Genomic DNA, 14,475 nt, shown 5'->3' on the forward strand with positions numbered 1-14,475 from the left:
TGGTAGATGTCTCCAACATTCACTATATAAGAGAACAAAACCGTTTCCCAATTCAAGCCTGTAGGTGGTTACTGATGAAACACTCAAACCAAGGCTTGTCACAGCCTATACTTACAGCTTTCTCTGATCTACGTTCTAATCTTCACAAGAAACATCATGACAAAATCACAAGGACTTTGACTTGCACACAGTAACAGAGGTAACAGAATAAAGGAAAGCCCAAAATAGGGCATTGGGCACCACGAGCCAACAGAACAGCTTCAATGCACCAAGGCAAAGATTCTACAAGTGTCTGGAACTCTATTCGAGGGATGTGACACCCTTCTTCCATGAGAAATTCCATCATTTGGTGTATTGATGATGGTGGTGGAAAACACAGTCTCAGGCGCCGCTCCAGAATCTTCCATAAGTGTTGAAATTGGGTTGAGATCTGGTGACTGAGACACACCCTTTAAACCCCTATGATCCTTTGAGACACAATATTAGGTCAGGTGTTCCTAAGGTGTGGTATACTCAGGTGTATTATACAACAATCTGACATGTAAACAAACCCCATGTAGCCACAATGCAAACAACAGCGGCCCATTATAACACCTTGTAAATAATATGTTTTTGAGAGACATTTGAATGGAACAATAACACTACAGGATGAACTTTCCCCTAGGTACAGATCTATGATAGGCTTCTCCGCCTCCAATCCTAACCGTAACCATTAGTGGGGAAAATGCTAAACTGTCCCAAGATCAGTGTCTAAGGGCAACTTCACCCCACATCAAAACCAGTCTGTCTGCCCTGACCTGGAAGGCTGGAGAGGGTAGGGAACCCACATCAAAACCAGTCTGTCTGCCCTGACCTGGAAGGCTGGAGAGGGTAGGGAACCCACATCAAAACCAGTCTGTCTGCCCTGACCTGGAAGGCTGGAGAGGGTAGGGAACCCACATCAAAACCAGTCTGTCTGCCCTGACCTGGAAGGCTGGAGAGGGTAGGGAACCCACATCAAAACCAGTCTGTCTGCCCTGACCTGGAAGGCTGGAGAGGGTAGGGAACCCACATCAAAACCAGTCTGTCTGCCCTGACCTGGAAGGCTGGAGAGGGTAGGGAACCCACATCAAAACCAGTCTGTCTGCCCTGACCTGGAAGGCTGGAGAGGGTAGGGAACCCACATCAAAACCAGTCTGTCTGCCCTGACCTGGAAGGCTGGAGAGGGTAGGGAACCCACATCAAAACCAGTCTGTCTGCCCTGACCTGGAAGGCTGGAGAGGGTAGGGAACCCACATCAAAACCAGTCTGTCTGCCCTGACCTGGAAGGCTGGAGAGGGTAGGGAACCCACATCAAAACCAGTCTGTCTGCCCTCACCTGGAAGGCTGGAGAGGGTAGGGAACCCACATCAAAAGGTTTCCACTTCATCAGCTACTAACCAGGATGTTAACAACAAGTCGTGGAGAAGATGTTTTTCACTGGATAAAGGTTGTGCCCCAAAAGCATTTACTAGTTTCAAAGGCTGGTGGAGAAGACCTGAGAGTCCAAACTGGCCCCAATGGTAGGGAACCCACTCCATGAGCCCTGGTCAGAAGTAGTTGGCCTATAAACTGTCCGGACAAAATAGTACAAACTGGCCTAACCAACCCCACTGTCCGGACAGAGGAGAGTCCAAACTTAACCAACCCCACTGTCATCAAACTGGCCTACCAACCCCACTGTCCGGACAGAGGAGAGTCCAAACTGGCCTAACCAACCCCAACAGAGGAGAGTCCAAACTGGCCTAACCAACCCCACTGTCCGGACAGAGGAGAGTCCAAACTGGTAACCAACCCCACTGTCCGGACAGAGGAGAGTCCAAACTGGCCTAACCAACCCCACTGTCCGGACAGAGAGAGTCCAAACTGGCCTAACCAACCCCACTGTCCGGACAGAGGAGAGTCCAAACTGGCCTAACCAACCCCACTGTGGACAGAGGAGAGTCCAAACTGGCCTAACCAACCCCACTGTCCGGACAGAGGAGAGTCCAAACTGGCCTAACCAACCCCACTGGACAGAGAGTCCAAAGTCCAAACTGGCCTAACCAACCCCACTGTCCAGACAGAGGAGAGTCCAAACTGGCCTAACCAACCCCACTGTCCGGACAGAGGAGAGTCCAAACTGGCCTAACCAACCCCACTGTCCGGACAGAGGAGAGTCCAAACTGGCCTAACCAACCCCACTGTCCGGACAGAGGAGAGTCCAAACTGGCCTAACCAACCCCACTGTCCAGACAGAGGAGTCCAAAGTCCAAACTCCGGACAGAGGAGAGTCCAAACTGGCCTAACCAACCCCACTGTCCGGACAGAGGAGAGTCCAAACTGGCCTAACCAACCCCACTGTCCGGACAGAGGAGAGTCCAAACTGGCCTAACCAACCCCACTGTCCGGACAGAGGAGAGTCCAAACTGGCCTAACCAACCCCACTGTCCAGACAGAGGAGAGTCCAAACTGGCCTAACCAACCAACCCCACTGGCCTAACCAACCCCACTGTCCAGACAGAGGAGAGTCCAAACTGGCCTAACCAACCCCACTGTCCAGACAGAGGAGAGTCCAAACCAAACTGGCCGAACCAACCCCACTGTCCAGACAGAGGAGAGTACAAACTGGCCGAACCAACCCCACTGTCCAGAGGAGAGTCCAAACTGGCCTAACCAACCCCACTGTCCAGACAGAGGAGAGTACAAACCGGCCGAACCAACCCCACTGTCCAGAGGAGAGTCCAAACTGGCCTAACCAACCCCACTGTCCAGACAGAGGAGAGTACAAACCGGCCGAACCAACCCCACTGTCCAGAGGAGAGTCCAAACTGGCCTAATCAAACACGCTGTGGCTGGGCTGTCCAGATGGACGGACACACACACACACAGCAGAAAAGACATTTCCACAACAGACACATTGTTGTCCCTCTTCACACCTTAGTTACTCAGACATCATCATGAATGGAGCATTGTTTCAAACATAGATTCATGTTTAACCAATCAGTGTAAAAAATTTAAAAAAGGTGGACATACCTGACAGAAGAATGGAAGTATTAAAGTAGGAAGTGAACCTCTGACACTCACCTGTGAATTGTGCTCCAATGCAGCGCAGCGACTGAAAGCCCTACTCCCAGTACACACCAGTCATCTGGTGCCCTGCCTGCCTGTGGCAACACAGAAGAACCTGAAAAGGAACACAGGGAGACAACACCTTGTTATTACCCAATGCCCAATAATACGGGATTGCTAGCTAACCTGAAATGCTTGCTTTCCAACTTAAATACCTTCAGAGTGACTCATCTGAAATAGCTGCGTCGACCTTTAAAGGACAATAGTCCAACCATTTTAGTCTTGCTGTAGACAACATGCTGTAATGTTCAACAGTTTCCATTTGGTCAGATCACTGCCACTCCAGAGGGATTTCATTCCTCACTCTTAGTGTGTGCTTTCTGATTGGACAAAGAACGTCATGTGGTCATACCGGTCTGGGTGGGGAGAGACTGAAAAGCATTAATCGGATTATGTTGATTACCCTAGAGGTCAAGAGTGCAAGTAGTCAACTCCAGAGCTGCCAAGTCCCTGGTATCATTGTGTGGCCTATATTTGTCAGGTTGGTTTTCATCACCACAGGGATCAGTAGCATTGAAAGCGTTCAACATTGAAACCGTCCAGATTCTCTACCCAGGCCTTCTCCCTGAGGTGTGTGTACTTAACTCACTCCACCTGGTGGGTTCCACATGAAAGAAATACTATAGTGTATACTATGGTAGGAATACTGTAGTATTCACTGTAGTGTTGCAAAAATCCTACTAGGCTTGGGCGATATACCGGGGTATTCCGAAATATCGACAGTGTGATTTTCAATACTGTTTAAAAAATGACTTATTTTGGGGCACCCCCGCACGCTGGACATACATTCACCCCGCACGCTGGACATTCATTCACCCCGCCGCTGGACATACATTCACCCCCGCACGCTGGACATACATTCCCCCCCGCACGCTGGACATACACTCCCCCCCGCTCGCTGGACATACATTCCCCCCGCACGCTGGACACGCTGGACATACATTCACCCCCGCTCGCTGGACATACATTCCCCCGCACGCTGGACATACATTCACCCCCCGCACGTTGGACATACATTCACCCCCGCTCGCTGGACATACATTCCCCCGCACGCTGGACATACATTCCCCCCGCTCGCTGGACATACATTCCCCCCCCGCTGGACATACATTCCCCCCCGCTCGCTGGACATACATTCACCCCCCGCACGTTGGACTGAGGGTGAGTGCCTGCACCACTGCTTATAACTAACTACAAGAAATCTGTGTCAAATAAATCCCTGTTTACTATAGTAAACAGTACAGAATCAATATGATGGTATGAAAATCAGGGTATCGCCCAACATTAATATATACTGTAGTGTTTACAGTTTACTATAGTATAAATACTATAGTACATTTTTATATAGAGAAAAAGTAATTACTGTAGTGTTTTTGCAGCCTGTAGTATTTTTTTAAATTATAGAAACAGTAATTACTGTAGTGTTTTTTCCAGACTGTAGAATACTGTAGTATTTTCTGAAGTGTTTTTGGGGACATTACTGTATGTAGTATTTACTGAAGTGTTTTTGTTTATCTTTGAGACAGAAGTGGGGAGCTTTCTCCTTGAGGAAAAATACTGGAGAAAGACTAAAAGAGCAGATAACCTGTAGATAGGTAGGACTGGGTTCTGAACGGGGACTTCAGAGCTTCTGCTCTTTTCTATAACCATAGGGAACACATTGTATGGTTTGTACTTGTCATGTAGGTTTCTGACTTACGGGTGGCACAAATTGTAATATGGGGGAGGGGGAATGGGCAGGGAATATGCAAATTAAATACTGTAGTATTTACTAGTGTTTTTTTGTGTGGATAATACCTTAATATTTATTATAGCATTGTACACTATACTACACAATGCTATACTATGTACTACACATGATCGAAGGAATTGTACTACTACAGTATGTAGTATACTAAGGTTTACTACAGAATTCTATAGTAAGTATTATAGTATTACATAGTAAACTGTAGTATTTTTTTTATGTGGGTTTAAATTAAAGCACTGGATGGGTTTAAGCATGAATTTGAGAGGGGATTTTTTCAACCATATTCCTTAAAGCTAGAATCCTTAGTTGCTACATTAATTTGTTGACTTCTAAATGAATGCTATATACACATTGATTCTTGAAGAATATAGGCTAACTTATGTCTCATGAGCTTAGTTCAACTGTTGTACCCCATCAGAACACAATATAAACTCCAATGTTTGTAAACAATGGAAATGGAAACAAACACTGTATAGCCTTAAAACATGGTAATACCTATAATGTTGATATCATGGATGGTCAGTCTTTGCATCCATAGCTCTGTCTATGCATTTGAGAGTGGTTACATTTATCCCTTCCCTCAGCTTCTGAACAAACCCGAGGCGGGTGGGCACTTCATTATTGTTTCAACTGAGGACTCCAGGTTCACACCAGTCCATTCCTTTTCACTGTATGTGAGGGGAAGTGAATGAGTGCAGTACACACTGACTACACACTTCAGAGGGAATCAGAATTCACACCCTGGTTGTCTCCCAAATAACACCCTTTGCCATTTGGGAGACAACCAGGGTGTGATACACACTGCTGCTCTCGCCAGTAGCATTCCCACAGAGGCTGAAATTCTCTGGATTCTCCAACACCTCAATTAAACCCTGAAGCCAGCCAGCGTCCCAGCCAGGGACCAGGGGGAAAGGGCCAGACCAGCGTCCCAGCCAGGGACCAGGGGGAAAGGACCAGACCAGCGTCCCAGCCAGGGACCGGGGGAAAGGACCAGACCAGCATCCCAGCCAGGGACCAGGGGGAAAGGACCAGACCAGGGACTCAACTAAGGAAAGGGACCAAGCTAAGTACCCGGGTGAAGGGACCCAGCCAGGGACCATGGGGAAGGCAGTTAAGAACAAATTCTTATTTTCAATGACGGCCTAGGAACAGTGGGTTAACTGCCTGTTCAGGGGCAGAACGACAGATTTGTACCTTGTCAGCTCGGGGATATGAACTTCCGGTTACTAGTCCAACGCTCTAACCACTAGGCTACCCTGCCGCCCCATATAGTAAGCAGCAGGCTACAGGGATGAATGGGGTTCACTGTCAGACCAGAGAGCCTTATTCAGGAGAGTGCTTCAGTGTAATGTTACAGACCATTTCAATAGAAAAGTATGCTTTCCTATCTGAAGGATCGTACTACTGTACTCCATTGAATAAGCCACCCGTCTGTCCCCTGGACCGCCCCCTCAGCTTTACAGACACCATTTCATAAGGCTTTTTAAAGATGAAAGATGTTTATAGCTCAACCTCAGACGCAAACAAGGATTTGAACACTACCACAGGAATGAAGAACAAAAAAACACTAATTACAGGAAGAAGTCCAAATTCGGCATGACCATTTCTGGTCTGTGTTTTACTGTTGATCCAAAACAGATCACGTCTCCCAAATAAAGGCATTAAAAAGAAAAAGACATCTGTCCCACCTGGAACCCTTTCCCTGTACAGTGACGCCACGTTTGACCAGGCCACCTAGTGTACTATGTAGTGAATTGGGTATCATTTGGGACACCACGAGGTATCCAAAGTTGTTAGATGGGACGATCTGTTTTATCATTCATTGCGGCAATGGAAACGTCCAAGTCATGGTGAAATTGATGGGCTCTTTGTGTGAGCAAGCCGGCACTGACAGAATAATGTATAGGGTAACTAACTACACATAGCCAACTAAAAAAGGCCGATCCATGCAAAGCAAGACATTCGACTACTCTCTCCATTGTTGACACTGAAAGTGTTCTTTCTCAATGTGTCTAAAATGTCTGACTCTTACAGCTCAACACGTGGAACCTTACAGAAAGCCAACACATATCTCACAAACACACGAGTTACTACACTCCAAATAACACCATTTGGGACTCACCCCTCGTTAGAGTAAGGCACACACACCTCGTTAGAGTAAGGCACACACACCTCGTTAGAGTAAGGCACACACACCTCGTTAGAGTAAGGCACACACACTATCAGCTAGCTTCCTGTGCGGGGTGCGGAACACGTGCAGACATTTTTGGTTTCCCGTTCCGCGGAGACCGAGCAGATGAGAGGTCGCATGGGACACATTCCTAGTGGTTTGTTAACTTTATTAGTAAACTGTCCCGTTAGGTATCAAGCAAATACAACCACTTTTATGGTCAATTAAACATTTGGCACAATTCCACGTCATAACTTGTGGCAAAACAATCTAACTGGATATCTGGCTTAGCTAGTCAACTAGTTAAAACCTAGTCTAGAAATATGCTCTTTGTTAGGTTAGCAATGGTAGCTAGCGTGTTATTATTAGCTTGCTAGCAATCAACGGAGTCCCAGCCTGACTGGATCCAGCTAGTGTAAGCTAGCTAGCGAGTGTTGCCAGAATGGTGAGTGGATTGCTAACCTGACTTGCGTTTCGCTATTTTAACCCTTTTTCGTGGCACTTAAGCCCCTCATGCGGTTTCGAAGAAGATGGTCATAAAAAAATGTATGACTTTACCTGACGTTCTCCGTGTCCTTCCGTCAGACTTTCAAGCCTCCATAGATCTCCTGTACCCCAGACGAGGCTACTTTTCCTTGCGCGCAACAGTCGACTCCTGTCCTGGAGACATGCCGCCGAATGACGCTTGATCTCGAAGTCCACTTTAGAGACGAGGAGCTAGTTCATGTAGTTCCCACCCACTCGTTTAACGTACTACAGATATCGGTGTGAGAACTTAAGACTTGCTCTTTTCTGTTCATATAGTTTTAAATTGGAGTAATTATTTCATAAATTATAGATTCTGCATTTGACATCGACTATGATCATCTGGGTCTCCTGCGCTCCACAAACCGTTTTAACCCACACATAACATCTCAAATGGCACCCTATATAGTAAAGCCCACTACGGGTCCTGGTCAAAAGTAGAGCACTATATAGGGAATAGGGTGCCATTTGGAACGTAAAGGCCCTATGTTAGTTACACAACATGACTAGCCACTGTTACACATTCATACTCCTTGTGAAATAAATAAGCATTAAAACACCAGAGACAGCAGTGGCCTATTTATTCAGTACAGCCAAAGACATTACATATGACCTGACATGATTATCTGGCCGTCAACATAAAGAATCCTACTGTATGTCTACATCTCAAATTGGCACCCTATTCCATACATAGTGCACTACTGAGCCCTGGTCAAAAGTAGTCCACAATATAGAGAACAGGGTGCCAATTTGGGACATAACCTTGTGTTACATTTGAGCATTCTAGAACAATGAACCCATTAGTATGCAGGGACTGTTCTATCTTCTAAAACAGGACTTAGTCCCAAGTGGTACCCTACCAGGCGATAAATAGTGCACTACAGAGGGTGCCATTTAGGACAGAGTTTAGGTAACTGGGTTCATGCACCAGATCTCATTATCTCATGTCCCTTTGGAGGTAACCAGGCCAGTGTCCCAAATCATACCCTATTCCATAGTGAACTACTTTCGACCAGGGATCCATAGGGATCCCAGGCCACTTAATGATTCTACACCTTAAATCTGTTTTCACGTTAGGCAAGGTGCTGTTATATAGAACGATAGTACACAATCGAAATCCACACAGACCAGTGAAAGATTGTTACACATTGAAATAATGGACAGAATTAATCGATTGTTATTCTCACCTCTCACTCCAGACAGCTGTTTGAAGGCTACAGTCCAAGCTGGAGTATAATGGTGTCAGAGTACTAAGGCCAGTCCAGAAGATGGCAGTATATCTTAGTAAAACCTGTGGGAACAAAGAGAACCCTGTGCAGCAGTGGTTCTAGGTGTAGGTCCTGGTCCTGGTTGTGGCAGGAACAACTAGTATCCAATAAGTGTAAAAAAAAATAAAAAACACTAGAAATGTTTTTCTTTAAGAAAGACCACTTTGCTTACTTTCTGATTCTGGAGTCCTAGGATTTTCTTGTTTATATACTTTAAAAGAGTCACATTCTAAAACATTGATCCAAGGTACTTTATATGATGTATTTGATCCAACCAGTAAATGTTTATTTTGGTTTACAGTACACAGTGTGATGCACAAAAGGAGAAAGTAACATATGTACAGGACACTTCTACTATGACAGACAGACAGGGAGGTGGTTGCATGCAGGCTGCAGATATCCATTAAAGTCCAGGTCGAGTCGGTGACAAACAGGCAGTGTGGTGTTGTTGTGGTGCTGTGACAAACAGGTAGTGTGGTGTTGTTGTGGTGCTGTGACAAAACAGTGTGGTAGTGTGGTGTTGTTGTGGTGCTGTGACAAACAGGTAGTGTGGTGTTGTTGTGGTGCTGTGACAAACAGGTAGTGTGGTGTTGTTGTGGTGCTGTGACAAAACAGGCAGTGTGGTGTTGTTGTGGTGCTGTGACAAACAGGCAGTGTGGTGTTGTTGTGGTGCGGTGACCAAACAGGCAGTGTGGTGTTGTTGTGGTGCTGTGACAAACAGGCAGTGTGGTGTTGTTGAAAGGGACTGGTATGGAAGTCCGTAATACACTGGCTTCACCACCACAACGGTAGATCCTCATATCTGTCAGGAGAAACAAGCAAAGTGTTCATTTACGTTGGTCCATTATTATATTGGTCCATTGACTAATAAGTAATTGACTATTGCTGTGTCTGTTACTCTCAAATGCACAATATACTATAGCCTATAGGTTATAGTGGACCAATAAACTATGAGGAACAGCATCTCTGACAGTATGAAACAAGAATGGATTAGATCTAGGCTACTAATCCCCACCCCCAAAAAGATGATGTCTAAAGCTGATCATTCTGAGGACAGGTATATCGGTATCCTCTGTATGTTTTTACACCCACCTTCCATAGCTTGCTAGTGGGACGCTCTCTGTGCTCTCCCTCTGTAGCAGGTCAGAGAACACCATATCAGGGCTGGATCTTTTCCCATACCTGAGAGAGAGGTAAAGAGTACAAATAAACAGGAAAACATTTAGAAAGTTAAACCTTATATGAAATACAGATATTTTGTGAAAGGCAACAAAACAGAAGCATCAGAACCACTTTGGAAATGTGTTTTTCAAGTGTTATCTTCTGGGATCAAATGCACATCGTGTTTCATGTATTCATTTCATTGTTTACTCCAAATAATAATCTTCATCATGTGATGTACCTCCCCCTCACCAGATGAAGAACTCACCGCTGTCGAGTGATTTGGTTGATGTAGTGTCTGAGTGCAGAGAAGTATTTGGCGAAGTCCTCCACAGGCGCATCTTCTGCGGGAATGACGGGTTTGGATGGATACGCGGCCATCAGATTGGACATGCATATCAGCAAGTACACGGCCAGCATACCCAGAGACATCGCTGCGTTAGGGCGCATCTAAACCACACAAAAGCGCAGAGAAACAAACTAGAAAACAAATGCACTGTGACTACGCTCCTGTCCTTAGTTCATATTGTAGCCAATAAAATGCAATTAATTTTGATTTGCTACCGTGCGTAATAACTTATAAATGAACCATAAAGCCAACAACACCTTGTTATCCAAAATAATATTCCATCATCTTTAATAACCAACTGAAAAAATATTTAACCAACTGATATTTTGAATGTGCAGAAAACAAGGTTTTCCATGAGGACAAATATTTTCTTTAGTAATTCAATCAAGAGCAACTTTACAAACATCCTGGAAGTCTATAAAAAGGCAAATAGTCAGCGACAGAAAAATGCTTTTTACTCACTTTATTTTGTGAAGACTGGAGATGGTTTCGTTGAATGACTGTTCTGTGCTCGCAACTGTGTTTGACAGCAAGCATCCTGTGAGTTTTATATCTGTGGCAGGGAGCGCATTTTGGAGGAGAGGGGAGGGGAGGGTGCCCAAAAGAACACATAAGTAATGTTCACCTCAGACTGCAAGGGAAAGAGTTCAGGGATGGGTAATATAGCACTTTGACAAACGTTAAACCAGGATATATATATATATATATGCCTACTTAACTAGTCATCAGTGTTTGACATGAACAATACTGATTACATGTTGAGAATTAAAGTAAGGAAATGCGTCATTGTCATCTACACCTTTTATTTGGGTGTGTAATCAAATGTATGGACGGACATTGAATGTCGCACACGGAATAAATCATTTATCAACTGTAGGTCGAGTATGATCCTCTTTGAATAGACAAACTTGTTAAGAGCATTACATCGATAGGAAACTAAATATTTGTAATGAGTCACTAAACTTTGCTCAACCATGCTATCGACCTCTGACAACTGCAGTTTATGTTATGATAAGCAATGCCAGTGCAAGTCCATGTCTGAATAATGAGCTTCCATTGAAAGGCTCTCTGGAATATGGATGGACCCAGATTCAAGTCTGAATTCAGATAGCATGTACTGAATACTTCAGAAAGGTCTGAATTCAGATAGCATGTACTGAATACTTCAGAAAGGTCTGAATTCAGATAGCATGTACTGAATACTTCAGAAAGGTCTGAATTCAGATAGCATGTACTGAATACTTCAGAAAGGTCTGAATTCAGATAGCATGTACTGAATACTTCAGAAAGGTCTGAATTCAGATAGCATGTACTGAATACTTCAGAAAGGTCTGAATTCAGATAGCATGTACTGAATACTTCAGAAAGGTCTGAATTCAGATAGCATGTACTGAATACTTCAGAAAGGTCTGAATTCAGATAGGTCTGAATTCAGATAGCATGTACTGAATACTTCAGAAAGTCTGCACTTTCTACATTTTGTGTATAGCCCGAAATTAAAATGGATTACATTTAGATTGTGTCGCTGATCCACACACACAATAGCCCATGATGTTAAAGTGGAATTATGTTTTTAGAAAAGTTAATTAAAAATGGAAAGCTGAAATGTATGTACATGCCTTTTATAATAATCTAAGTAATAATTGTTGGCTCCAGTCTATTCAGTGAATCAATCCTTTAGAGACTTATCTTATGGTCATCAATATACGGCAAAAACCTCAGAAGAAACCAATTACATTTCCTGAGCTAGAACATTCTCCCATCTTTTCACTCACATGATTGACTTCCCTGCATCTAGTCAGACAGGAGAGGAGTTTAGCTGCTTTGCCCTTGTGGCCTTCAGCAATTAAGAAGAGTTTAGCTGCTTTGCTCTTGTGGTCTTCAGTAATTATAATTCACCGTAAATATTGATGGACGTGTCGGAGGGAGGATCAACTCCAAGTTAGCGTCCCAAATAGCACACTATTCCCATTGTAGTGCACTATGTAGGGAATAGGGTGCCATTGTAGATCTTTGTGGGCTATACTCGGCCTTGTCTCAGGATGGTAAGTTGGTGGTTGAAGATATCCCTCTAGTGGTGTGGGGGCTGTGCTTTGGCAAAGTCGGTAGGGTTATATCCTTCCTGTTTGGCCTTGTCCGGGGAATCATCGGATGGGGCCACAGTGTCTCCTGACCCCTCCTGTCTCAGCCTCCAGTATTTATGCTGCAGTAGTTTATGTGTCGGGGGGGTAGGGTCAGTTTGTTATATCTGGAGTACTTCTCCTGTCTTAACCGGTGTCCTGTGTGAATTTAAGTATGCTCTCTCTATCTCGGAGGACCTGAGCCCTGGGACCATGCCTCAGGACTACCTGGCATGATGACTCCTTGCTGTTCCCAGTCCACCTGGCCATGCTGCTGCTCCAGTTTCAACTGTTCTGCCTGCGGCTATGGAATCCTGACCCATTCACCGGACGTGCTACCTGTCCCAGACCTGCTGTTTTCAACTCTCTAGAGACAGCAGGAGTGGTAGAGATACTCTTAATGATTGGCTATGAAAAGCCAACTGACATTTACTCCTGAGGTGCTGACTTGCTGCACCCTCGACAACTACTGTGATTATTATTATTTGACCTTGCTGGGAATTTATGAACATTTGAACACCTTGGCCATGTTCTGTTATAATCTCCACCCGGCACAGCCAGAAGAGGACTGGTCATCCCTCATAGCCTGGTTCCTCTCTAGGTTTCTTCCTAGGTTTTGGCCTTTCTAGGGAGTTTTTCCTAGCCACCGTGCTTCTACACCTGCATTGCTTGCTGTTTGGGGTTTTAGGCTGGGTTTCTGTACAGCACTTTGAGATATCAGCTGATGTACAAAGGGCTATATAAATACATTTGATTTGATTGTAGTGCACTATGTAAGGAATAAGGTGCCATTTTGGATGCATGCCAAGCAGCTAGAGAAAGCAGCAAAGCAGGTTCATTACTTCCAGTGATCCCATCAGTTCATACCATAACATTATTTAGAGAATTTGCATAGTAAAAAAAATCACATAAGTTTGATGAGGCAAGTCGGTCTACAGCTATACCCCAGACTGTATGATATTTTACTATCACTGACACCAATCTGGATAGCAGAGTATTACTAACCGGAGTGGTAACCTAAAGCATCAGGAGGGCATGAGTGAGTGAGGTCACAGTGATCACAGATACGATCACAGCATGCTTTTCATCCAGTCCCTTGGTCACCTAAATTGATCTGTCCATAAGAGAGATTGCTGTACAACTGCCAGAGTCCAGGCAGGGACAATGGCTTGAAGAGGATTTATAGTTTTAACGTTTCATTTAAAAAGAGTGCCCACTTTGAGATAACTGCTTGCCTGACAAGCTCTTCAATGGGTTTTCCTCAAGAAAACTGCTGATGCTCATCTTCAATCGACTGATGGTTGATTTGTTCATTTTGCATTCAAATGTGTTTATGAAAAATATGTCCCAGTGGTTCTGGTGTATGAGAATTTATTTCTGTTAGTTTAAAACACTAAAGGGGACGAGAAGTGTATTTTAAAACAGACAAGTCCTAACAGTAAAAAGTGGTGTTTACCTGAACTGTCTGTTCATCTTCCTCCATCAGCCCTTCCTATTACAAAGTGAAGTTTATTAGAACGGGGCATCTTTCAGGGGGATAGTGCCTCTTCCAAACACTGAATCACAACAACGTCCTGAGACTCCTACATACACCAACAGGGCAGCAGGTAGCCTAGCGGTTAAGAGCATTGGGCCAGTAACCCGAAAGATCGCTGGATTTCGAATCTCTAAGCAGACTAGGTGAAGAATCTGTCAATGTACCCTTGAGCAAGGAACTTAATCCTAATTGCTCTGGATAAGAGCATCTGCTAAACTGTAACAGCCATTACTTGGGACAAGTTCAAAGTTGACCATATGTAAAATAGCGACTCTACCACATAAGATTCAAACAGCCACCCATTAGGCAAAAGGGAATCAAATTATAGTTAGGTAAGGTTTTGTAAAGAACCACTCCCAATGGACAGCCATTATTTCTCAGGAATAATTTATCAATTTCAAGGCAAGTCTCCTCAAAAGGATAGACCACCACCAGTCCTGAAGGAAAAGAAGACCTCTGGATAAATCTC

At 44.5% G+C, this 14,475-nt stretch overlaps 1 protein-coding gene across 1 annotated transcript; it reads right to left on the minus strand.

The window, feature by feature from the left end:
• Positions 1-9,445: 9,445 nt before the first annotated feature.
• LOC121843251 (peptide YY-like) lies at positions 9,446-11,408 on the minus strand. Its single transcript, XM_042312837.1, has 4 exons — positions 10,812-11,408; positions 10,269-10,450; positions 9,932-10,021; positions 9,446-9,641 (listed from the first exon to the last, which is right to left on the minus strand). The coding sequence occupies exons 1-4, from the start codon at positions 10,959-10,961 to the stop codon at positions 9,614-9,616; spliced, it is 450 nt and encodes a 149-aa protein (XP_042168771.1). The 5' UTR covers positions 10,962-11,408; the 3' UTR covers positions 9,446-9,613.
• Positions 11,409-14,475: the final 3,067 nt, after the last annotated feature.

Source organism: Oncorhynchus tshawytscha, unplaced genomic scaffold, assembly GCF_018296145.1.
Source record: "Oncorhynchus tshawytscha isolate Ot180627B unplaced genomic scaffold, Otsh_v2.0 Un_contig_7025_pilon_pilon, whole genome shotgun sequence".
In the NCBI taxonomy this organism is placed as follows: Eukaryota; Metazoa; Chordata; class Actinopteri; order Salmoniformes; family Salmonidae; genus Oncorhynchus; species Oncorhynchus tshawytscha.